The 27,711-nt window shown below is 36.7% G+C and overlaps 2 protein-coding genes and 1 pseudogene across 2 annotated transcripts; 1 reads left to right on the forward strand and 2 right to left on the reverse strand.

The window, feature by feature from the left end:
* Window positions 1-871: 871 nt before the first annotated feature.
* Window positions 872-2,843, reverse strand: LOC120780463 (putative nuclease HARBI1). Its single transcript, XM_040112740.1, has 5 exons — window positions 2,533-2,843; window positions 2,070-2,469; window positions 1,915-2,017; window positions 1,317-1,858; window positions 872-1,000 (listed from the first exon to the last, which is right to left on the reverse strand). The coding sequence occupies exons 1-5, from the start codon at window positions 2,710-2,712 to the stop codon at window positions 948-950; spliced, it is 1,278 nt and encodes a 425-aa protein (XP_039968674.1). The 5' UTR covers window positions 2,713-2,843; the 3' UTR covers window positions 872-947.
* A 1,049-nt stretch (window positions 2,844-3,892) lies between these two features.
* Window positions 3,893-9,680, forward strand: LOC120780296 (histone-lysine N-methyltransferase SETD1). Its single transcript, XM_040112588.1, has 5 exons — window positions 3,893-4,434; window positions 4,491-4,740; window positions 4,803-8,647; window positions 8,713-9,337; window positions 9,390-9,680. Exons 1-5 carry the CDS (start codon window positions 4,157-4,159, stop codon window positions 9,561-9,563), a joined length of 5,172 nt encoding a protein of 1,723 aa, XP_039968522.1. The 5' UTR covers window positions 3,893-4,156; the 3' UTR covers window positions 9,564-9,680.
* Window positions 9,681-16,719: 7,039 nt separating this feature from the next.
* Window positions 16,720-23,511, reverse strand: LOC120780865 (annotated as a pseudogene).
* Between the last annotated feature and the right edge of the window lie 4,200 nt (window positions 23,512-27,711).

The following is a 27,711-nucleotide window of genomic DNA, read 5'->3' on the forward strand; positions in this document are numbered from 1 at the left end:
TATGCAAAAATTTAATCGATTTGCAAAATTATTCAGAATGAAATAAAATGTACAAAGACCGAAAGTTACATGATTCTTGTAATAGATATATACAATGAACAAAATATAACTAGTTCCTCCTTTATGTTTTAATAAAATAATTGTAAATTTCTTTAAAAATATTCAAAATAAGATAACAAACGCAACCGATTTTGCATTGTGAGGTATGCTTTCAGGAATCGCAAATTTGTGAGGAAATTTAAGGATTTTTGCTTTGGAAATCACCTTAGGAGATGTAAAACCTAATACCATGTTCAGACCGACACTTAATCACACGATTTCGGCTGTTGAATGGATTATCCCACTAATCTTAAAAATTTATCAAGATTTCGCCATACAAAAATGACAGTTCCAAATCACTTCATTGAAATGATTTGAAACTGATCCACGCTAAATCTCTCTGTGCGACTCTGATTTTGCGCAATCTACTTGTCAGCACTGGAAATTTTTACATTATCACAGCTGATGCCGAATGCTGAATGTAAACAAACAAGACAAAGAAGACAAAAAAATAAAACTAAAAATTGCCGTTGATTACAAATCAAATTACAAAGTAAAAAAAAATATGGAAAAAACTCAAAAAAAGAAACGAGTTATGTGGAGTGAGGCTGCCGAGGCCGATTTAATCGAGTTGTGGCAACAAAAAATGCCAGAGCTGCGATCAACGCGGAAAAACATATACGAGGAAATGTCCTGTACGATGCTTTTGGCTGGACACGAATATACGTCCACTGAAATTAAAATTAAATTGCACAATTTTACATACAGGTAAGTAATATATTATGAGGTCAATATATAAATTAAATATTTTTTTATTTTTAGACAAGAAAAGCAGAAAATTGGCCCATCGGGTGGCTCCCCTAGTCGGTGGAAATATTATGAGGCGGTCCACCAAGCAGTAGGTGGTTTCAAAAGTTTTTGTTCCGCCGAACTTGTAGAGGATAGCATTGTGGGTAACTTCCTTCGTCGCCAAAAATAGATTTAAACATTTTTTTAAGTTTTAGTTTAAGATATAAGATAAATGATGAATGGAAAATGAATTTAAATATGTATGTGTATGAAAATGAAAATATATATCTAATATATAAAATATATATAAAAATGAATACGAAAATGAAAAATAAATATAAATATGTAAATGAATACGAAAATATATATGTAACATATATAAAATATAGAAATATCTGTTTTTTTTGTACTGGAATTGATTTATGAGATATGTAAGTATGGATCGGTTGAGATTTAATAATATTTCAAAGTTGAATGTAATAACTCACCGAAATACGAAACGAACGCTTGTCTTATTTCCTCTGCTCTTGGGTTAACATTTCCACAAATGTTAGAGACGTCTTCTGGCAACTGCCGAGATTCGTTTTCGATTTGTTGTGCTGCAATCCACTTTTCGTTAATTTCATCATTTTCCTCATTTAAAAAGTTGTGCAAAACGCAGCACGCTTTTATGACGATTTTCGTGTTGGCCATGTGGTTATCCAAGCCTTTTCCAACCCGTCTAAACCTTCCCTTTAAATGACCGAAAGCATTCTCCACCACTCTTCGGCATTTCGAGAGTACATTGTTGAATTTGTTTTTATCCAAAGGTTGGTTTACACAAAATGGGTACGGTTTCATCAAATGTTCATCAAATTTGAACGCAGAGTCGCCCAACAAAACGACTGGAACATTAACTGACGATATTTGTTTACTCATGTCTTTAAATATAGTAGATTGTGCCAACTCGCATTTTAAAGATGATCTCTCAAATATTGAAGAGTCATTACAACGGCCTGGACTACCAACGTTGATGTATATAAAGCGACATCTATAACATTAAAGAAATACATTAGGTGTTTAAACGAACTTCATGAAAAAGCTTACCTTGCATCTACTAAAGCCAAAAGAACTGTGGAATACCAGCCTTTGTAATTGTAGTAGTCAACAGCATCTTCTGCAGCTGGGCGAACTTCTATATGACAACCATCTAAAACTTAAAAATATATAAAAACTCAAATGTAAAAAATTTAACTTATTACCTATAGCTCCTAACACTTGAGGGAAACCCAATGACTCAAAACCATTTAAATATTCGCGCAATTGAATTTCGTTCATTGGGAATTTCTTCAAATACAAAGGCCACAAACAACGCCAGACTTCATGACAGAAATCAATTAGAATGGAGCAGACAGTGCTTTTACCAATTCCGAACATATTTCCAATTGTTCGATATTCTGCAGAAGAGCCAAGAGCATATAAAGCTTTAGCAATGCGTTTCTCTAATGGAATTGCTTTGCGGTAGTTGGTATTTTCCTTTTCCAATTCTTTCAACATAATGCACAATTTAATAAAAGAATTGCGCTTCATTCGGAAGTTGTTTTTAAAAAACGCATCCGAATTCACCTGGCAGTCGACTTCCCAAAACATTTGGCCACGAGTCTAAATTATATACACATTATAATTAAACGAAGTTATAATACCAATATTTATATATGTACTTGCCTTTATCCAAATAGACCTTGTTGACTTCGCTCCATATATACTACACATTTTTAGTGCTAAGTGTTCATACAGCAAACGTTTCCTTGCTAACCGGTTAGAATCAAACAATTCCCAAATTATCTCCATTGAGCGGAGATAATTTAGAAAAAAGAACACAATTTTTACAATAAGGTACGCCATTTCAATGTTTTCCTTTGATAAATGCTTTGATGTTTATGGCTGAATGTCAAAAACATCTGATTTATAAATCACTAACGGCAGTAAGAACACTGTTGGGTTATGAAATGCTTAAATGTAATCTAATCTTTTAAATTTTCGGTCTGAACATGGTATAACAATGGTGAGGGTGGTGATTATTATGTGGACCATAGAATAGAGTTTTTTTTTATTGTTAGTGTGTGTTTACAGCCCTATTCTGAAAAAACCTCTCAACTGAGTTGAGAGGAAAAATTTGAGAGATTTCTTGTGAGGCATATTTTGTGAGGCTATTCTTGCTCAAACCACATAAGAAAAAAGCTTAAAAATGTCACCACGTGAGGTAAAAAGCTTTTCGCTGTCAAACAGCTGTTTTAATAAAAATAAGCAAACAAAAATCCACCTACTACGTACATTGCTTCACATCTGCATATGATGATGATAACCAATAAATAAAAAATAAATCCAATATTGGTTTATGCATTCATAAAAATAGATGGAAATTATTGTTGCAAACAATATAAGCGATAGTAGAAAATGATAAAATTGAACTCTGGTGCCTAATGAAATATTTTGTTTAATTTTTGTTCAATTACCCGATGCAATAAATTTGAAAATGCTTTCTAAAATTTAAATATTTTTGCTTTAATTAGGCAGAGTTTGATATTATATTTCATACGCTGTTCTAATTAACTTATCATTAACTTATAAAATCCTTTCCGTTTCATGAAAAGTGAGAGAGGAATGTATTTATAAATGTTGTGTCATGCATAGTAAAAGGATCGCTTTGTCTCGTAAACCCTTCAAAATTTTCCTCCTACCCCCCGTTTCCTCCTCCTGAACAATTGCCGCATACACAAAGAAGTGTTCCTACATGCTAGTCAAATATTTTTTAAAAAATGTCAAATATTGATGTAAAACAAAACAGACACAGATGCTTTATATTATGATGGCTGCTTTCACACGTCACAGATATTTGTGATAATAGTGAGCATTTGAGCTTTTGGATTTTCGCCAGAATAAGGTAACCCTCACTATAGTGAGAAACATCACTGTAGTGAGGTTGGTGACTTTTGTGAGGGCATGGGAATAGGGCTGTTAGTGCAGTCAACGATTTCTAATTTGTCAACGCGATTATCGATATTTCGTTCGAAGTGTCACCTCTATGTCTTGCTAAATTTACTCTGTAGAAAGTAATTCTCACAAATTTTATTTGGCGGTCCGTGTACAGTTTTGTTCATAATACGATTAAGATTGGCATATAGACATATTAAATTAAAGGCAATACTTCTGCTAGGCTCATATTTACTCAAGCTATCTGTGCATTGTCACAGATGGGTAAATTGGATATAAGGAATGGAATAGTATTTTGCTGTATATAAAACTTGACTCTCTTTGTTATAATCTGTAAAATTTATTGCATACCTAAATGGATGGTTTAACCCGGTTGTCGAGCAGTGCTCACAGTAATGGAAACAATCTAGATCAGAATAATACAAGTTGTAACATGCAGTTGCAGTCAAAAACTCTACGCAATTTTAAATTACTTTCTGACCCAGCATTAGTAAAAGGAGCAAGTAAGGTATATCGGTACGATGGTATTACGCCGGAACAACCATATTCATCCATTGTACCCAGAGATCCTCGTAATCCCATTGTACGTATCCGTGCGAAACCTGTGGATCCCTTGGTTCTTATACTACCACGGTAAATTCATCTATATTTGCTTGCGTATTCTACTTTTAATCATTTATATATCACAGATTTAAAATTGATCAAAATTACGTTGGCCAACCTCCGCTCATCGAAATTACTTTGACAAACTTAAATGACAACATAGATAACACATTTTTGTCTGGGATGCTAAGTAAATGTGGTTTATATGATGAACTAGTGATACATCACCATCCAGTAACTAATAAACACCTTGGTATAGCTCATATTGTTTTCGAAAACACTAAGGCTGCTCGCTTATGTATTGAAAAATATAACCAAAAATCCGTGATGGGAAAAGTGAGAAAGTTGTGTATATAATTCAATTCATTTAAATAATTACAATTTTTATCCTGGCTTAGGTTTTAAGTATTTTTCACGATCCATTTGGAAAAATCTGCAATGAAACTGTGGACCAACTGACGTCATGCAAACCAAAACATAATTCCAATATATACGCACCAATTAATTCGTTTGCACATCATCCAACTAGTGTTCCACTTCAAAATAGCATACATGTTATTTCGGATTCACAGCAGTATAAAACTCAGGACATTTATAATACAACAGATTTATCAAATTATCAAAAGTTTCGTAATGAGCGTGAATATTCCCAAAACTACCAACAAAAGTATCGGAGTCATATGCCAGATGAATTCCAAAGCCGTGAATCTAGGGATAAGGATCGTAGTAGGGAGAAATATTCCTATCAAACGACATATGACCGTACGAAGAATCATTATAATAGATGTGAAAATGATAGAGAACTTTGTAAGGAAAGAAACAGAGACCATGGAAACCGTCGTGATTGTGACAGAGAAAGAGAATATCAGAAAACACGAGATAGGGACAGGGATCGTGATAGGCGTCGAGGCATTGATATAGAACGCGATTATCGTAAAAGAAATATGGATCGGTGTGACAAGGATAGAGAAAAAGACAAGAGTCGTAGCAGGCTTACAACACCAGAAGAAAGAGATTATGACGGGCAGAGCAACTATACAAATGACAAATCGAAAAATCCTCAAATGGATATGTTTTATCATCTCGGATCTTCGTTTGCACATAACTCTGCACAAACACTAGGGCCTTCAATAAATACTTTGTTAGAAAAAAATTACAGATATCCTACATATGGATTTAATGCTGAATCATCTCAAAATCCATGGATTGGGCAGAGAACATGGACTGCTCCACAACCTCAATCACAACCTAGGGTAGATATTCCCCCGCCACCTCCCCCGGATAAAACACCAAACTGGGATGATCCCGAACCTCCGCCACCGGGGCAAAAAAGCCCTCATACTATTACAGAATCACAAATTGTTAAAAGATCAATTCTACCTGCAGAAACTAAAGAAAATTCGATTTCTGTAGATAAATCTGATATTACAGATTTAGGAAAAGTCGATTTAGATACAAGAATTGAAATGATGTTTAAACGAAAATCATTTGGAAATGCTCCACCGTTTCTACAAATTGATAGTAGTGACTCGGAAGTTGAAAATACTAAAGTCAAACAAGATAATGTAGAATTGTGTTCAGATTCAAATCTGAAAATAAAAGAAAATAGTTTAGAGGTTAATAAACAATTTAATAAAGAGTCGCAGATATATGACCAACATGATGCGAGTGATATTTCTTCAAGTGATGACGAAATTCTCCTTAAAAAAGAATCATTGAGTCCTATTCAGTCAAACAAGGAAGATGACAAACATAACGGCCAACCATTGTCAAATACATTGTCTTTTCATAAAAATGAAAAATATGTACAAGCGAGTAGTACATCGGACCTTACAGCGAGTTTTACAGAATCCCTCGAAAAATGTTGTTTTGCATACCAAAATAATGAATATTTTAAACCAAATTTCGCATATTCTTTACAAGTTCACGCAGATACATCAATATCTCGCCACTTTCCTAATCCTGCATATATGCACTCGTCATACATGCCTGGATTTAGCAGCATGCCTTATGGCTCATCTCAGAATGATGATTTCGGACATTACCTTCACCAAATGAGTAATGACAATTGCAAAGCATTTACTGGTTATGGATACAATCAAAATGATCCATTTAAGAAGCAAATAGATGCTGTAGTTGAAAGAGTAAGCATTGAATTGAAACAAATACTCAAACGTGACTTCAATAAAAAAATGATAGAAAATACTGCTTATAAGAATTTCGAAACATGGTGGGATGATCAACTGCAAAAAAGTCGTTATAAGGAAAGAACTTCTGTTATGAGTGACAAAATTTCACAGTTTTCTATTGCAACGGTGGTTAAAAGTATTGACAAAGCTCCAGACATAAACCAGTTAATTAATAGTCAGTGTGATATGTCGGATTTGAATTCATTTACAAGCCTCGGACTTCGTGCGTCGATACCAAAATTACCTTCATTCCGTCGGATCCGCAAAGAATCACTTCCAGAGACTAAGGACTATGAAAAGCATTTAAGTGATCAAGATGAAATGGTTCATGGTTCAGATTCAGAAAAGGAAGATGTCAATGCAGATGGTAATAACGTTCGTAACAAAACTAATAAAATGGTGGCGTGCTCTGAAATTTTACCAAAATCAAAACGAAAGGCCAGCTCATCTAGTTTTTCGTCATCAGAATTGGAAGAGAGCAGTGATGAGGGACATACAAGTGAAGATAGTGTATTGTCTGAAGAAGAATTCAGTTCATGCTCAGAAAATAATTATAATACTGAGAATGGGAAATGTGATATAAACATAAGGCAACGAATGTCGGATTTGATTTCTGACTTTAATAAAGAAAATAACAAAAAGAGTAAGTCTGTACATTCAAAAAATTTCATATATTCAGATAGCGATGATGAGCATGAAATAAAAAAAAATATCTCTAAAGAGTACGTGAAATCACCTAAAACGCAAAGAAATTTTTCTATTACATCTGATTTAGAAGACATTAGTAAAGATAGCACAATTACAGTTACCGAAGATGGTGAGGAAAATGTTAATAAATATTCAAGTAATAATTTAAATTCTGCAAATGAAAACGGAGGCACCACCGGTACTGTTTACAATGTCGAAACTGGGAATGACATTGAAAAAGAAGCAAAGAATGTATCGAATTTTGAATATGACCGAATTTATAGTGACTCCGAGGAAGAGCGAGAATATCAAGAACGACGTCGTCGAAACACAGAGTATATGGCTCAAATAGAACGGGAGTTCCTCGAGGAACAGGCACTAAAATTGCACGAAACTCGTGACAAAAGTCATAGGAGCGTAAAAGATATAAGCAATAAACCGCTCATTGTAAGAGATATTTCTGAATTACTCACTCAAACAGAAACAGCAACTGAAAGTTTTGGAAAACCTATGAAAATAGATGAAGCAACTAAAAAGAGAGACAAAAATAAATTTAAAAGGGATAAAGATGCAACAGTTCCTCCTTCAAAATCGAAAAATGGTGTAAAATTTAAAAAGAAACAGGAAATTAAAAAAAAAAATCAAACTTTTGCACCACCTTTACATAATCAAAACAATGATGTAAGTATTATTGAAATTGGTGAAGAAAATAAAAACTCAAATGCGTTAAATAACCAACAACCTGGTACTGTTGAGATTCAAAAACTTCTATCAGCAGAAGTATATAAAGAATTTAGTGATGATGTGAAATTGTCACCTTCGTCTGATGGTGGTTCAAGTCAAGCAAGTCAGGCTAGTCAGGTTGCGTTAGAACATTGCTATTCTTTACCACCCCAAGCCGATACTTCAACAACCTGCAACCAAAGGAAGAAAAATACATATTTTAAAAGAGAAAATGAAAACGACAAACAATCAAACTTAGAACATGACCATGGTGCTTATGCTAATGTTAATACCTTTGGAAACAACAGCGAAGTTATTATTTCTGAAGAGCAAATTGTTCAGCGTCAATATTCTAAACCTGGGCCTGGTCGTCCAAGAAAAGATTCTACAAAAATTCGAAGAAAAAATTGCATAATACAAAATTCTTACGACCTTGCTGTAGAAAAAAAATCCATGCCCAGAGATATTCTTTTGCAAAATGTAGTATCTCAATCAAAATTCATTCCTTCAGAACTGTTTAAAGCCCGTGATGCAACTGACGAACTGATGGTGCTATATGAATTTCTTACAAAAGGAATTGACTTTGAAGATATAGAATATATCCGAAAAAGTTATGAAATTCATTTACAAGAAGATACATATGGGTAATTAACGGGCATTGATTAATTTAATATAAACCTTAAAATTATGATTATTTTCTTTTTTTTAGTTTCTGGTTAAATAATACTCATTGGGTTGAACATTGTATAACAGACCGTTCCTTCGTACCACCTCCACAAAAGAAACGCAAAAGAGAAGATGAACTTAAACGACATAAGACTGGTTGTGCTCGTACTGAAGGTTATTACAAATTAGATGTTAGAGATAAGGCTAAGCATAAATATCATCATGCTAAATCTAATGTAGAAAATGCTTTAAGCATAGATCGCAGTGATGATCAATTGCAACAATCGCATAATAAGTTAATTTCAAAAATGCAAGGAATTTCACGTGAAGCGCGATCAAATCAAAGGCGTTTACTTACTGCGTTTGGATCAATTGGAGAATCTGAATTATTAAAGTTTAACCAATTGAAATTTAGAAAAAAACAACTAAAGTTTGCCAAATCAGCTATACATGATTGGGGCCTTTTTGCAATGGAACCAATTGCGGCTGATGAAATGGTTATAGAATATGTTGGGCAAATGATACGTCCAATTGTTGCAGATTTGAGAGAATCTAAATATGAAGCAATAGGAATCGGCAGCTCATATTTGTTTAGGATTGATATGGAAACAATTATTGATGCCACGAAATGCGGTAATTTGGCTCGCTTTATCAATCACAGTTGCAACGTAAGTATAATCATAAAATTTATATATTTTCAAGTAAATATTTTTTTTATAGCCCAACTGCTACGCAAAGGTCATTACGATAGAATCTGAAAAGAAAATTGTGATTTATTCCAAACAACCAATTGGAATAAACGAAGAAATAACTTATGATTATAAATTTCCTTTAGAAGACGAAAAAATTCCTTGTTTATGCGGAGCGCAGGGGTGCAGAGGGACTCTCAATTAATTATTATTTTAGTTCTAAAGATTACCTCATTAAGTATCGATACATCTATGTAAGTTTAAATTTGTGTAATATTGTTTAGTGATAAAGCACTACATAAATATACTTATTTTTAGTATCTGTTTTTGAACTTACTGTTATTTACAGTAACTTCTTTGTTAAATATCTAGTTCCTTAAAGGTGTATAAAAATCTTTTATTGAAATCCTGTCAACTAAGTAATGGAAATTAAATTAAATTAAATATATATATATATATATATATATATATGTATATATATGTATATATATGTATATATATGTATATATATATATATATGTATATATATGTATATATATACCTACATATATAGTTGTGTGAAAAATAATAAGGACAGTGGCCCGCAGTTGTGAAAGAAGTTAATTTAAGTACATCCAGAAATGTTGGGGAATCAACGGCAATTAACTAATTAAATTAATTGAGAACAAATTCAAATTAAGTTTTTTTTTTCAGTTCCACCCATATTCTGCAGTCTTATTTATTTATTTATTCAACGCCAATCGGCACTATACATCTAATAACAATTATAATTCTAAATAAGACAACAGGCTTAAACATATAAAATTAGGAATTAAACTCGTAGCCTAGTTCGTATGCTAGTATTTTAATAAAGCTTTTTTAACGATCTTTCTGAGGTTCTGTACAGACCCGCTGAAGAAGTTGATGTCACCGTGCAAAGAGTTTACCAATCTACAGATTCTTTCCTTTGGGCCATTGATTACATAATTTTTGTTCGATCTGCAAGTTTTCAGAATCCTCATCTGTCTAAGGTTAAGCTCATTTGGTACGATTTCAAAGTCTGCAGGGATTTCTGGGGCATCAATTAATCCATTGAGGATTTTGAATAAGAAGATGAGGTCTGCTACCTGCCGTCGCGATTTCAGGTCATTTATTTTCAGGATTCTTCGGACGTCTTCAGTTGAATTCATATCGTTTCTGTATCTGTTATGAAATAGCAGCGCTTTGCAGAACTTGTGCTGGATTCTCTCTACTCTGTTGATCATTGAGTCCGTGAATGGGGACCAAATCACTGTTCCATATTCTAGAATAGGTAGCACTATTGCTGAGAATAGGCAGGTTAACGAGCAATTGTTTTCAAATTCCCTACACATCCGATTAATCAACCCTAGTACTTTGTATGCCTGCGAAGTAATTTTATCGATGTGTTTCTTGAAATTTAGTCTTCTGTCAATAGTTATACCCAGGTCTCTGATGTCTTCAACTTCCGTGAGTCTTTGGTCGTTCAAGGTGTAGGTTAAAGGTACCTGCGTATGCGCACGGGTGAAGGACATCACTGCGCATTTTTTCACATTCAAAACAAGTTTATTTATCTTACACCAGTTATACAGCTCATCTATATCGTTTTGTAAGATGTGAATATCAGAAACGGTGAAAATTCTACGAAAAATTTTTAAATCGTCAGCGTATAATAAGTACTCAGACTGCAGTTTCCTCCCAATGTCATTCACAAATATGTTGAAGAGTATGGGTCCAAGGTGGGATCCCTGGGGAACACCAGATGTGACATCATACTCATCTGAAATGTGTCCATCGATTCTTACTTGCAACCTTCTTCCTGTTAGGTACGATCTGATCCAGCGTAGTGCATTGCAATTCACTCCATAATTTTTTAGCTTCACCATAAGAGTCTCATGGTCCACTTTGTCGAATGCCTTGCTAAAGTCCGTATATATTGAATGAACTGGAATACCACTGTCCATGGCCTTCAAGATGTAGTTGACATAGGTATATAAGTTTGTTGTAGTGGATCTGCCACCAACAAATCCGTGCTGCTTAGGAGAAATGATATTTCTGAATGATGATATCAACTGAGGCAAGACAATTTTCTCAAACAGTTTTGTTAATGCAGATTGGATACATACAGGTCTATAATTAGTAACGTCAGATCTTGGGCCGTTTTTGTGGATGGGACTGATGAACGACGATTTCCACGCCGATGGAAAGGTTCCGTGATAAAAAGACTTACTGAATATATGCGTGATAGGTTCACAGAGCCCGACAGCACAGTTGCGTAGAAATATATTAGGCAGACCATCAGGTCCTGCTCCTTATTTTTGGATCCAGAGCCAATAGCTGCTTAAAAACTTCATTGAAGTTAGCATCAAATTCATTTAGCTCCACATTTCCTACAATGTCAGCAGATTGATGATGACCAACTCCGCCGAGGCTCATTGTATAGGTGTCTTTGAAGTAAGATGCGAAGATATTACTAATCTCCGCACCCGAATGAGCGGTTAGGTCATTCCATGTCATGGTAGCTGGGACTCCCATGTCCGTACCCCTTTTGTTCTTGACAAACCTCCAGAATTCATTTTTGTCTGAAGAGACTAGATTTTCCACTTTATTAATGTATGACTTGTAGCATATTGCACTTAATTTCTTGCATTAGAGTCTCAGTTGGCTAAAACATTTATAATTTGACTTATTTTTATTCCTCCTATATCTGATATGTGCAGATTTCTTCAATTTAATTTTATTTATAAGTTCTTTAGAGAACCAGCAGGGAAATTTACTTGGTTTCCTCGAATATACAGGGACGAACTGAGAAATACCTTCTTGTACTTTATTATAAAACCAACTAACCTTATCATCCACTTCTTTTATTTTGTATAGCTCAATCCAGTTAGATCTTAAGAAGAAAGCATTAAGACTCACATAGTCGGCTTTCTTAAACGAATAAGAAGGAGGATAATTTGGTATTAGGCTAGGCTGAAAATACAAGGAGATCTCCAGAGGCGGGTGATATTTATCGACAGTCGTGAAAGCAAGAGTTACTGAAACATATATCCAACAGTTTATTATTTTTATTTAAGATGTTATTGAATTGTTGACACTCAATAAGGGCCGTGGTATCGTACAGCAGCTTCTCGCAATCAAAGCGCGGTGTACTGCTATTCAAATTGTAGTCTCCCACTATCATGATCCTTGAATCCGGAAATTTTTCTCTCAAATGTATTAATATTTCAGTATGGGCATAGTATATCTCATAATTAGATTGTGGTGGTATATATACGCACCCAATGATGATACAAGTATTATCACCTTTGATCCTTATGTGATAATATTAATTTCTAAGTAGTTTAATATTTTGTTGAAAATCTATGATTATTCAAAACTTAACGACACCACTTGGGCATAGAATCAAATAGGTTTTGGAAGACGGAAAATGGAATTGCATTCCATGAATTTTGAATAAGTTGCCAAAGCTCTTCATTATTACTTGGCCACTTTCCTCGTAAGGGGCTAAAACAGTGTGACAATTTCAAAAACATTTTTTTTTTTTGCTTTTTCGATAGCTTATATTTCCAAAAATATTCTGTGAAATCGGCAAGGTCGTATCTTGAATAGTTTTTGGATGGCAGCGTTCTAAAGAGCGACCGCTCGCAGGTACTAACATATACTATATAAGTGAAACAGTGATCAAAGATTTGGTGTTGAAAAACCGTCGATTAACAATTAGAGACCTTGCTGATGAAGTTGGCATATCGAAAGGCTCAGCCAATACCATTTTGAAGGATGTTTTGGGCCTCAAGCGCGTTAAATCTCGACTGGTACTGAAAACATTGAGTTTTTTGGAAAAAAGCGTCGCGTTGAAGTGTGTGATACGATGCTTTCCGACTACCAGGGTGTCATGAAACGCATTATAACTGGTGATGAGACTTGAATCTATGCTTACGACCCCGAAACAACCGATCAATCGAGCAAATATCGTGCCAAAAGAGAGCCGAGACCAAAAAAATCGCGCCAAAGTCGCTCAAAAATCTAGGTTATGTTGACTGTTTTCTTCGATTATCGTGGTGTTGTGCATTATGAATTCCTTCCAACCGGTCAAACAGTCAACAAGGAATATTATTTGAACGTTATGCGTCGTTTGAGTAACGCTATCCGCCTAAAAAGACCGGAATTGTGGATGACAATTCTTGGTTTTTACACCACGATAATGCACCATCCCATACTGCTCTCGTAATTCGTGATCATTTCGCCAAAAACTCAACCCATATCGTTCCGCAACCACCGTATTCACCTGATCTGGCGCCGTGTGACTTCTGGCTGTTCACCAAGCTCAAAAGACCGCTCCGGGGACACCGTTTTTATACGATAGAGGAGATTCAAGCCGCAGCGGAACTGAAGGCCATCCCGGAAAGTGACTACAACCAGTGTTTCGAAGATTGGAAAATCCGTTGGCATAAGTGCATTGCATCGGGAGGGGCTTACTTTGAAGGGGATGAAATTGATTTGGAAGAATAAATAAAGAATTTTCAAAATAAATACAATGTCAATGTGCCTTATTTTCTGGGCACAGTAGTATGTATAAGTGAAACTTTAAACGCGTTTTTCTCGAAACGTCATTTTGCAAAATTGCTGACGTCATAACTCCACGAGAAATTTACTGATCGACTTAAGGGGCACACCTAGTGTAATGGCCTAAAAAAAAGGTGATTTTTGGGAATTTTTATTAAAAATTATTTCAAAATTTTACATATACTGTGAAATTTTTGAAGAAAAAAATTAAATATTTTTTAAGTTATAGTCGATCTCCAACGGCGCGAAAAAAAAAGATCCTTCACTGCTGCAGTGATTCCGGCCTTCTCCGTGGATGAAATCTAAAAAAAAAATTCTCGTTAAACTAGATAATATTGTCTGTATGACCTACGATAAAAAAAATCAAAAATTGACAATATGGCGGCGTTTTAAAAAAAAGTAGTCGAAATTTACCCAAAATTTTGGTCGTTTTTGGCCTGCCAAAATTCGATTTTTTCGATCAGATCAAAAATCGATTGGTCATTGTATGGAGAAGTATGTATATAGAGAAGATGCAAAAAAAATTTGATAGCGATCGGATCATTTGTCTCCGAGTAATCACTGCAGCAAATTCGAAAAATGCTGTTTCGAGAAAAACGCTTTTAAAGATAAAGTGAATGTTATCTAACTGCCGAGCGGCTACTCCTTTAAATGGCTGTATCTCAAAAACTGTTTCAGATATCGAAGTTTTAGTATGTTATTTTTAAAAGTATAACCTATCGAAATATGAAAAAAAATTGATTTTTTGAAAATTTCACACTAGTTGTGCCCCTTAAAATTAAAACTGAATATTGTTGAATGCGCTTACTATACAATGGCATTAAAAAATCGAACTTTTTCGTCCGTTTTTTTTCAATATTTAAAAAAAAATCTTAAAATATAGCTTAAAGTCTACCTTGTTACGTCCAAAGAAGTTCGAAACATTCAATCGAGTACTTTCTTTTAAAAAATTCACGAAAATCGCCTAATTTTTCATGCAGTATCCTGTGTAGTGGCTCCAGGACATTCCATGAAAACGATCCCCAAACCATAATGTTTTCACCACCATGTTTAATACCATGTTCAGACCGATACTTAATTACACGATTTCGGCTGTTGAGTGGTTTATCCCACTAATCTTATAAATTTATCAATATTTCGCCATACAAAAATGACAGTTCGAAATCACTTCATCGGAGTGATTTGAAACTGATCCACGCTAAATCTCTCTGTGCGACTCTGATTTTGCGCCATCTACTTGTCAGCTGACGTTGAGCAACACCAAAAGCTCCGTCAGAATCGGGAAGGACCTCTCCGAGCCGTTCGATACCAAGCGAGGTTTCAGACAAGGCGATTCCCTATCGTGCGACTTTTTCAACCTGCTTTTTGAGAAAATAGTTCGAGCCGCAGAACTAAATAGAGAATGTACCATCTTCTATAAGAGTGTACAGCTGCTGGCGTATGCCGATGATATTGATATCATCGGCCTCAACACCCGCGCCGTTAGTTCTGCTTTCTCCAGGCTGGAAAAGGAAGCAAAAGAAATGGGTCTGGCAGTGAACGAGGGCAAGACGAAATATCTCTTGTCATCAAACAAACAGTCGTCGCACTCGCGACTTGGCACTCACGTCACTGTTGACAGTCATAACTTTGAAGTTGTAGATAATTTCGTCTATCTTGGAACCAGAGTAAACACCACCAACAATGTCAGCCTAGAAATCCAACGCAGAATAACTCTTGCCAACAGATGTTACCAAACTCTATAAGCCACTCATAATTCCCGTCCTGCTATGTGGTGCAGAGTCTTGGACGATGTCACCAACGGATGAGTCGACGTTGCGAGTTTTCGATAGAACGATGAGCTGTACGAGATATACGACGACATCGTCATAGTTCAGCGAATTAAATGACAGCGGCTACGCTGGCTAGGTCATGTTGTCCGGATGGATAAGAAAAAAATAGAAAGTATTCGACGCAGTACCCGCCGGGGGAAGCAGAGGAAGAGGAAGACCTCCACTCCGTTGGAAGGAACAAGTGGAGAAGAACCTGACTTCGCTTGGAATATCCAATTGACGCCACGTAGCGAAAAGAAGAAACGACTGGCGCGCTGTTAACTCGGCTATAATCGCGTAAGCGGTGTCTACGCCAATTAAGAAGAAGAAGAAGACTTGCCAGCATTGAAAATCTATTACATTATGACAGCTGATTTAGACACTAAAAAGGGGAAAAAATGTAGACAAACAATTTTTTTTACAGCAATGAATCTAATTTCACCTGAAAATTGACTTCCTACATGAAAAAATGCGTCCATTATTTCCATTATATGGAAAATATTTAAAAGAATACGGCTTTTCTTACAAAATACTATATGACAATGTTTTCTTTTGATAAATATTGAGCGATGTGAATTCTTGAATGGCAAAAACAGCTGTTTTTCATCTTTCCAACGGCAGTGAGAACGGGCTGATTAGTGAAGGGCTTAACCGTCCGGTCCACGACCGGGTACCCGGGTATCCATTTCAATTTACATGTAAATTTTTCTTAACTTCTCCTCAAAAAAAATTTATGGCCGCCTGGATCCCCAAAATTAAAGTTATTTGACACCCATTTTTCATCAAAATTTTTTAGAATCAATTATTTAATAAAAGTTATTAGCTATCAAACTTGATACCTCCTCCGTTCAATAACCAGGTACCCGGGTACCCGCTAAGAAAAAAATAGTTAGTAAGAACAAAATAACTCCGTTTTTATTTATTTTAGTAATATTATTTTCTATTTTCTTATTATTTTTTTATTTATATTGCTGTATTTATTATGATACAGTGCTATATAACAATTAAAGTGTATTAAATTATTCTGTACATCCTTCACATGTCGTGGTTGTAATACAGTGTTCATCACAAATAGGTTTCTCACATACTGAACATATTTTTCTAGTTTTGCGACGTTTTTTGAATTCACTGTGAAGACATTCATAGCATACACCAGTAATCTTTTTCCTTCCAGTTGAATCGCGCTGCTTCTGAGGTCTCAATGATACAGATGATGTTGGCTGTACATTTAGATTGACAGCTCGACCAAGAAGAGATTCAATCGCCACTTTCGTTGAGAAATGCCTCATAATTTGTGCATTATTCGCACGATTTTCAACAAATGGAGTACACAGCTCTCTGCCCAATTGCCGATAAAATAAGCGTCGTTCATACGATTTTTTAACAAGCATTTTATTATTCTCATAATACAGAATATATGCTGCAAGGCAGGCAATATCGAGAATATTGTAAAAAATGCTAGAGGCCATCGTTGAGTTGACCTTTTTGTAGTATATCTACCAAGCATTTTATCCATCGTGTCTACTCCAGCTTTGGACCAGTTATAAAACTCGATGATTTCGGGTTTTTTCTGTGCACTATCACTAATTTTTGCTTCGTGATGCATTGATGATAGCATAATTACTACCTTGTTTTTTTTTGGCACATAACTGCATAGAGTTACTTTTTCATGAAAGCCAAACACAGTGGATAATTCTTCTCGAGTTTTTGAAACAGCCATTGCTGGTGGAATGTATGCTTTATTTTTCTTCAGAGTACCAACAATCGTCAAGTTCCAAGAGTTGTGAAGAAATTATCCATTGTAATGTTGCTACCGGATCCTTTATATGGTGCCACCAAGTCTTTAACAACTCTTTCACCAACATTTTTCTCACGCCCATCTTTCGATTTCCCAGTGTAAAGCTGTCCAGTAAGTGGATACGAATTTTCCGCATCACATATCCACCATACTTTAATTCCATATTTAGCTGGCTTTGATGGAATATATTGAGTGAATCTAGTTCGACCTCGGTATGGATAAAGTTGCTCGTCGATTGTTAGGTATTCTGTTGGTTTATAATGTGTTGGTAAATTACTATTTATCATTGTCCAAATGTCTCGTATTGGAGCAGCTTTATCACTTTCTAAGCGCTGAGCTCTAGTATTGGCATCGTCAAATCGAATAAAACGAATAATATTCCAGAAGCGATTGATACTCATTGATGCGCGATATAATGGATATGAATACGGCTGCCACATTTCCCTTGCATTATCAGTATTTGAATTATTTGCGCCAGAAGTTATCAAAATAGCCAAAAATGCATAAAATTCCTGCAGCTCGAGATTTTTCCACTCTAGTTGTTTTTTTCTGGATTTTTTTCATTATATGCTGTATACGTTGAGATTGCCTTTTTATTAGTATGGCGTATAATGATATTAGCCATTTCCGGTGTGAAAAATAATTTAAATGTGTCTAGATTAGACAACAAATTGGTGTTTCTATTAGGTCCACATCTTTCTCGCACAATATTACGTCTCTCAGCTTGATGTTCACTTGCTTTTAGTTCTTTTGCTTTTAGTCCAGACAACGTCGCTTCTATTTCACATTGTTCATCTTCATCTTTATCCTCTCCATCTTCACCTTCTTCATCTTCTTCGTCTTTATCTTCTCCTTCTTCTTCATTATCTTCATTATTGGGTGCAATTTCATCATCTATTAAAAAAAATACACAATTTATATTACATAAAATATGTTATAATTATCAATATACTCAAAACCTTGGCACTCAGCTTTCGTTATTTCTTTCCGTCCGAAATGAAAAGGGGATAGATATCTAAATATCCATAGACCTTGGCACTCAGCTTTCGTTATTTCTTTCCGTCCGAAATGGAAAGGGGATAGGTACCTAAATATCCATCGACCTTGGCACTCAGCTTTCGTTATTTCTTTCCGTCCGAAATGGAAAGGGGATAGGTACCTAAATATCCATAGACCTTGGCACTCCGCTTTCGTTATTTCAACGAGAACTATAGAATATGTCCCCATTTATAGTTATTTCCTATGCCATGTAGCTAACTTACACAGAAAAAAAATTTTATTTAGTATACTAACGATTTCTACATCTGCTCAACCTGGGTACCCGGTCATTGAACGAAAGGTGAAAGTTTGGTCATTGACCGGACGGTTAAATGTAATCTAATCCTTTCAAATTTTCGGTCTGAACATGGTATAATAGTCTTTATCATATATTTATGGTTATAGGCTGCTTTCTTCGGTCTTTTTACATAATGAATACATAATAAAAAGAAAAACCAGGTTTTTAGTTGATTGATATTAAAACTGAGAGTACTATTTTTTCCTTATCTCTGCAAAAAAACACGTTCTAGTAAATTTTTTTCGGTATTGTATTTAAATAGCACTCTGTCCTTATTATATCGCACAACTGTTTGGGGACTTTGTTATAAACATATCGGTAACTGGGCGGAAATTTTCATGGCTTACTTCAATTGTATTGTTTTATTTTTATGCATCCCTGTCAATATTTCTTCTTTACTGGGGTAGATAAGGTGGCGCCAATTGGAGATTCCAAACGAGGACTGGTCCTTCTCCACCTGTACTTTTCACTGCTTCCTCCTGCGGGCATTGCCTCGAATACTGCCGCTGTTTTCTGTTTTTTAATTCACTGAACTATATAAATGTGGTCGTATATCTCACACAGGTCATCGGTTCCTCGAGTGTGGTATTCGCCGTGGCCAATGCGCAAAGGACCATAAATCTTCCGCAAAACCTTTCTCTCGAAAACTCGTAACGTCGTTTCATCAGATGTTGTCATCGTCCACGCCTCTGCACCATACCAGGTGCGTTGCAAAGTTAACAGGACTTTTTGATTCTCGCGCGTGAATTCATCCAAAAACCAGCCGAATTCGTCATTAAAACTCATGGAAACGGAATTGAACATCTTCAAAACATCGATTTATGGCATTTTGACTGAACATTTGGGCTTACCAAAGGTGTGTGTACCGTTTGTTCCGCTCAAATTGACTGACGACCAAAAATTGCTCTGATCGATCGAGGCTTGTGACCGATTATTTGACCAAAAATCACATTTTAACCATTAAAGACTCCCCGTATTCACCTGAAATGACACCGCACATAGGGGTAAAATTTGTCGATTTTGGAGATTAATTCAAAAATCAAAATTCAAGGTACAAGTAAATTTTTGGAAGAACTGAACAAATATTTGGCAAAAAATTTACAGTTTTCTTGTAATATTTTCTGAAAAATGCAAGTTTATTTCTTTTTGTATGCGCACAGTGTTATACGTGATTTTTTTTCCATTTTTCGAAGTTTTTTATTTTCTTTAACTGGACAAATCCTTAGAAAATTGTAATAGAGCCTTCTTGTTCAGGTAATTTAGTAAATACAAAAAGATTTCATTTGTGTTTTTACGTGTCTCTAAGTATTTTAATTTTTTTTTTGGGCGAAAGCCTTAAAATATTGGGATTTCGACCTCATATGCAGACATATAGTTGTGAGTTAAGCGGGGTTCTTATCTAAGGTTTAGGGTATATGTAAAATCATGATAACCGACATTGTTTTTTCCCGCGCAATTTTTATTCCTAATGTTTGTATGTCATGGGCAGTCGAGAGAAATAACAATAGTGATGTATATTTAACTAACATGGTAAAAGCGATACCGACATTGACTACATTTAAAGAGGATAAAAATATTATTATCTTCTTTATAGGAACCAGTTCTAATGTAATTTGGGTTCCTCGTCAAAGTCTTTATGACATAATGAAAAACTCTGGCTGTGTTAATGAAAAATTTGAATTTTTAAAAGAGCAATTGAAAAAGCGTATTGAGCCATCTGATGAATTTATAAAAGAGTTTGATGATAGGATAAAAACCTTTATTAGTCAATTTAAAATTCGTTGGAGCAGAGCCAATAGGCATGAAGAGCGTTTCCTTAGAATAAACCAAAGTTGGCTGGATTCTTCGATAGGTTTCACCCATTCACAAGGAATGAAACGTGGCTGCAAAGAACTTTCATTTGAAGAATCAAATGAGAAAACGAAGCAAAAAAAAAAGTAAATTTTTAAGAGATAGTGTGCCTTTGCCTTTATTAGCTTATGCTGTACAAATGAGTTTTAGAGCTTCAGGGCAAGTGAAAGCGTCAAAGATAGTGAAAGAGGTTGCAAGTTCACCATCGAGAGCGAAAAAATTTCATAAAAGTATTGCCAGTGATGATCACAGCAAATACCCAAAGAAGACGCTTTATTTGTTTTGGTGGAAGCAAAGTTATCTCGACAACAGTACAATGTTATTAGGCAATCTGCTCCAGATAGGTTTCCTTGCTATTCATATGTCCGATCAGCAAAAAAGGATTGTTATCCTAGACGTGAGAGCATGCATTTTTGCGAGATTTCAGCACAAGTAAGCTTGCAAGCCCTTTTAGACCATACCACTGAGCGTATAACTTTAGCCCAAAATAACGTAATTAAAAACATTGAACGATGAGGAAATGACGAATTTATGCTTGTACACCAAGTGGGGATTCGATGGAAGCTCTGGACACAGCCTCATATAAGCAAGCGTACCATAATCCGGGTGCAAATGATTCATCAGTTTTCATCACCTGTATTGTTCCAATCAGGTTGATTTGTGGAAGCAAAATTATGTGGCAAAATCCGCGCCCAGCTTCTACCAGGTTCTGCAGGCCTTTTAAAATTGAATTTGTAAAAGAGTCCACAGCTGTTTCTAGAACTGAAAACGAAATAGTTGGTATAGAAATAGGAAATCTTGTTAATTTGGTTATACCTTATGGAAATAAATATTTGGAAGTTAAACACAATTTAATTTTATCTATGGTTGATGGAAAAGTATGAAACGCATTAACAGAAACAACATCTACCCAAAAATGTTATTTATGTGGAGCTAGCTCGAAAGATTTTAATAAAATTGATGAAATGGTGAAGAAAGTTGTGAAAACAGAAAATTTACAGTTTGGGCTTTCAATACTTCATGGGTGGATTAGGTTCTTTGAATGTCTTCTCCACTTATCATATAAATTGTCTATAAAAAAGTGGCAAGCTCGAACAGAAAGCGAGAAACTATTAGTTTCGGAAAATAAAGCACGGATTCAAAAAAGGATTTAAAGATAAAATTGGTCTGATTGTTGACCAACCGAAACCTGTCCTTGGGAATTCTAACGATGGCAATACAGCTAGGCGTTTTTTCAAAATCCGAGATGTCAGCAGCAATTACTAAAGTTGACATAAATTTGATTAAAAAGATGCATACAATACTCGTAGTTGTTTCTAGTGGGCACGATATTGAGGTACAGAAGTTTCGTGACTACGCTTTAAATACAGCAAAATATTTCGTTGAATGTTATCCTTGGTATAACATGCCTAGAACACTTCACAAATATTTTATCCATGGTACAGAGATAATATCGCACGCTATGTTGCCAATCGGACAATTATCAGAAGAAGCTCAGGAAGCTCGAAACAAAGATTTTAAGAATTTTAGAGAACATTTTTCTTGCAAATTCAGTAGAAAAAAAGCAAATGAAGACATATTTAACAGACTTTTAGTCAGTTCTGATCCCGTTATATCAACCACAAGAAAATTACCAAAAAAAAGTGCAGGATTTACCCGAAGAAGCATTAGAGTTGATCGTGATAGAGAGTGGCAATAATAATGAAGTTGATCATGACGATGATGATGAAGGCGATGATAAAAATTCAAGCGAAGACGACAATGATCATGAATATGATTATAGTGATGAAGAAACAGTTTATATATTTTAAATAAAATTTGAAGGTTAAAAAATTAAAAATTTAGAAAACCGATGTTCAGCATATTTTGTTTTTTAAGATATAAAAAAAAAAAACAATCAAAAAACTCGAATTGCATTATTTTCTTACTTCTTTATGATTAATTAACTAAAAAAAATAACTTTTCATTTTGAGCACAATTTACCCCACTGTGCACCGTGCGTCTCCTTCCTTTTCGGAAAAATGCATTTGCTCATGAAAGGAAAGCGTTATGCAGACGTAGAGGCCATTCGAAAGGCTTGCACCGGCATACTGGCGGCCATACCGACCAACGAGCTAAAACACTCGTTCGACATGCTTTTCGGCCGTGCAAAAAACTATATTGAAGCAAAAGCAGACTATTTTGAATAAAATAAATTGATTTTGCCGAAAAAACCATTTGTTCTGTTTTTTTTTCAAGTCTTGCTTACTTTTGAACTCACCTTGTGTAGCAGGACGGGAATGAGTCAATTCCCACGACAGCCGGTTCTACGCACCGGAATTGATCCGAATTTTATCCGGCCAAGGGCTGTTTTTCGGCGATCTAACCCCGTTTGGATGGGTAAGTGTTAATCAAAGTTTGTCGTCATTAGAGCAAAACCTTCCAGCAGGGTTGCACCGTATCCTCCTGACTCGTGCTGGCATTGAGTCCAAACCGGGCCGGAGGAATTTTTTTCCTGCGTTTGCGCTAAAGGGCTCCATCCAAACTCCATCTCGGTCAGGTGTAACACATGCAATTGATGGAGCAATCTTAAGATCTGCTCAGGCCTTAAGACTTATGGGCAGTGGACCACGAGTTACATGGCCCCATGTTGCCAACGCAAAACTGCGACACTAGCCTCTATGGCTGTGCAATTTGCACACAGTTCGCGCGTTGCGCCGCTCCCACTCTGACGCGGACCACGATCTGTGGCATTCTTGCCTGTCAAACGATCGTAGGGGGATGGAGCTGGCGACGCCGATTGACGATTCGGCATTCTGCACAATGAATGACGAAGCCCCCACCAGAGTTATGGGCACCTGATATTACCATTGCTAGTGGTGATCTGATAAATAGCATAACCTGGCGACCTCATCTCAATTTGGAAATTCGGCGATTGGTAAACCAGGGTAAGCGGACGAAATGGATAAAACACCTGAAGTCCTGTAACCTCTCCCTTCGGTAGACAAAACCAAGCGATGTGTTAACCGACGGCTGCGCAAAATGCCAAACGCCTGCGCGCCACTTACTTTCACCGATGAGGAGGTTCAGAATGTCATCCACAAAGCGAAATCTTCCAAATCCATTGGCCCTGATGGAATCAACATGCTTATGTTAAAGCCTTTAGGCTCGAAGGGAGTAATCTACCTTTCCAAGATCCTCAACCTGTCGCTGACCAATCTTCAAATACTTGAGGCCTTCCTATTCCCGACTTCACCACCTAAGCCTAGCCAACCACCAAATTGTATTCCGAAAAGTGCACAGCACCACCACAGCACTTCAGTCATAAACGCTCAGATAGTTCGTGGCTTCAACCAGAAACCACCCTGTGTGATAACGATCCTCGTAGCGTTGGACTTGTCGAAAGCTTTTGACAAAGTCAATCACACAACGCTACTGCAGGACATCGAAGAATCTACGCTTCCTCCAGGACTGAAGAGGTAGACCATGAACTTCCTGAGCGGTCGACAATTATCCGTACTATTTCGGGGAGAAACATCAAAACAACTGTCCTCGCCCCGTTACTGTTTAACTTCTATATCTCGAAACTCCCGCAGGCACTAGAGGAAGTTTCCGTAACCTCGTACGTTCTGGGATGTTTTCGCAGAAATCACCCCTGCAACCACCTGCTGGGAGCCTCCTAGGAACATTAAGAGGTCTTTCCTTAACTACGTCGCCGACATCGAACAGTACTCCGACCGGACTTCGGTCGCCACTAACTTCATTCACAGCGAAGCCATCAACACCTTCACCGACTCCCTTCCAGTGAATGGCTAGAAACGCGAGTGACCCTAGCGCAGCTTCGTTCTGGATACTGTAGCAAGTTAAACTCCTACTTGTACAGAATAGACCCCAAAATATCCAATACATGTTCTGCATGCAATGAGTCTCCGCATGACACTGTTCACCTCTTTACATGACCCGTCAAACCCACTCATCTAACACCCCTTTCCCTTTTGTCCAACCCAGTCGGAACAGCACGTTTCTTGGGCCTCCATTTAGATGACGTCGGCGACAACTGAGATAATACTTACTATCCTAACGGGGATTAGATAACCGTTAAAACAACAACAACAACTAAAAACAAAGTGACTTTTAGAGTTTGATTTTTGGTTGTCGAGAGAGGATTTTACTTCTCAATTGCCTCCTCAGTCCAAAGTAGCACCTGTTGGCAAGAGTTATTCTGCGTTGGATTTCGAGGCTGACATTGTTGTTAGCGACTTCGAAATTATGACTGTCAACCGTGGCGTGGGAGCCTAGTGACGAATGCGACGACTGTTTGTTTGATGACAGGAAATATTTCGTTTTGGCCTCTATCACTACCAGAGCCATCTACTTTGCTTCATTATCCAGTCTGGAGAAAGCAGAACTAACAGCGTGGATGTTGGGACCAATGATATCAATATCACTGGCAAACACCTGCAGATGTACACTCTTATAAAAGATTGTACCTGCTCGATTAAGATCTGTAGCTCGAATTATTTTCTCCAGCAGAAGATTGAAGAAGTCGCACGATAGGGAGTCGCCTTGTCTGAAACCTCGTTGTGTATCGAGCGGATCGGAGAGGTCCTTCCCAATCCTGACGGAGCTTTTGGTATTGCTCAACGTCAGTTTACACAGCCGTATTAGTTTTAAGGATATACCAAATTCAGACATAGCAGCTCCTGCTCACCCCCTCAAAGCAGCTTTAAAATCGACGAAGAGGTGGTCTGTGTCGATTCTTCTTTCATGGGTCTTTTTCAAGATTTGGCGCATGGTGAATATCTGGTCAATTCAAGTCAGAGCACACTTAAATTCCTATCGTCGGGGATGCTTTCGTCCAACAATATTCTACAAAGAAGCTGATGCATTCTCCTTATGAGTTCTCCGCCGCCGTGTTTGAATAGCTTGGCCGCCAATTTATCGGCCCCTGCCGATCTGTTGTTCTTCAGATGGGTATTTGCTATTCGAGTAGAAAGTCGTTCGGCAGTCTGTTGTGATGGCAGATTTTCGATGTCGAACCTTTCCTATGCTTGCTGTCGTGAGTTTTTTCCTGCACAGACACGGGTACATATCTTGACTTCAACAAGATCGGTCCGAGTCGATGTTAGGACCTCGAAGCGTACGCACTACAGACGTGTCTTCTATCGCAACATGATCGAACTGGGTGGTGGCTTTTCGATCCAGATACAGCCAGGGAGCTTGATGTATTTTCTTATGCTGGAATCTAGTACTACAGATAACCATATTTCGGGCTCCGGTGAAGTCGATCAGCCTCAACACATTTGGGGACGTTTCGTCATGGTGGCTGAATTTCTCGACCGTTGTGCGTACCTTCTTTGTCCACCCTGGCGTTAAAGTCGCCAAGAACGGTTTTGACATCGGGGCGAGGGCAGCTCTCATAGGTGCTTCCAAGCGCTCATAGAAGGCATCTTTGGTCACATCCTCCTTCTCTTCTGTCGGGCCGTGGGTGCAAATCAGCGATATGTTGAAGAACTTCGCTTTGATGAGAATCGTGGCTCGTGGGAGTCTCTCTCACACTACGAATCCCACACCGAATTTGCGCTCTCTCTATATGGCCACTGTAGTAAATGCCACAAGAACCTACTCGCCTCAGCCCTTGGACCATCCATTGCATTTCTTGGACGTCGATGATTTCAGCTCTAACGAGGATATCAACTAGATGAGCAGCGGTTCCTTCCCAATTAAGAGATCGGACATTTCAGGCGCTCTCACACTGGAATAAGTTGGGTATCCCTGGTTGCGTTACTGACTCGAGAAGGACTGACCGATAGAGCGTAAGCATACATGTGTAGTTAGCTTGCGCAACACAGCTTCATTGTTGCCGTACTAAAACCTTTCTGTTTATTGAAATTTTAATATTTTGATCAAAGTGAAATTGTCGTCGGTAAAATTAGAAATGGTTTTAATTTAGCGACAACGACAACTGCTGCGGTGAAGTCGTGCTGTCATCGTTCCCAAAAGACCGTGTGTATTTAAGTTTTTAACAGATGCTGCCTGTCGCTTGTCGCCATATACATATGTGTTCTATGCATAAAAATGCGAATGAAGTCAATTTACTCAATTGTGTAATGCCGACCACTTGCGTATATGATTACATACTTTTCTTTAGCAAATGCTGAGGCTGCCTGATCGATTTAAGGTACCGCAGAGGGGGTACGATATTCAGCGCTGAATTTCGCGCGTTTTCTGCTATTATACTGGCACATATTTGCTTTTTTAATCTAGTAAATTTATTTGTGTTTATGCGAGTGAAAAAGAAGACTTGGATCCTTCCGATAAATGATATAGAAAAAGTATGAACTTGTCGGAATGAATGAATGAATATCATCATTTCTATCAAGATTTTAGACTTTATCCGCGAAAGTTTTTGGACTATTCCAACGCGGATCGGCTAGCGGACTTTTTAACAGAAAAAACGCAAACATATCACTATCAAAGATACCTCTACTGCTATAAAAATACATTTTTTTTTTTTTTTTTAGATTTCCTTTATTTACAGTCTGTCCGAGGACATTAAGCAAATTGTGTAATACTACATTAACTTAACCTAAGTTGCTGTACTCCAGCGAGTACAGAACTAATATACAGAAGTGCATATAAGATATACATATGTACATACTTATAAACAGCTTATTTTCTATATGGCAAATCTAATATATGAAGCCGTTTAAGACGGTTAATTTCGTTTGAGTCATCTAATAGGGCTATTGCAACTGGGTTAGTATGATAACTCAATCTATTAAAATAATTTGTACTGAATCTTTTGATTTCATTTTTAACTAAAGCTAAACCTGTATCATTAATGATTATTTTATTTGACACAAACCAGGGTGCATTTAAAATTTTCCTAAGTGCAATGTTTTGAAATCTTTCGAGAATTTCGATGTTTGAAGTACTTGCTGTACCCCACAGCTGGATGCCGTACGTCCAAATAGGTTTAAGCATAGTTTTGTAAAGTAGTAATTTGTTTTTT

The sequence above is a fragment of the Bactrocera tryoni genome, unplaced genomic scaffold, assembly GCF_016617805.1.
Source record: "Bactrocera tryoni isolate S06 unplaced genomic scaffold, CSIRO_BtryS06_freeze2 scaffold_25, whole genome shotgun sequence".
Lineage (NCBI taxonomy): Eukaryota > Metazoa > Arthropoda > Insecta > Diptera > Tephritidae > Bactrocera > Bactrocera tryoni.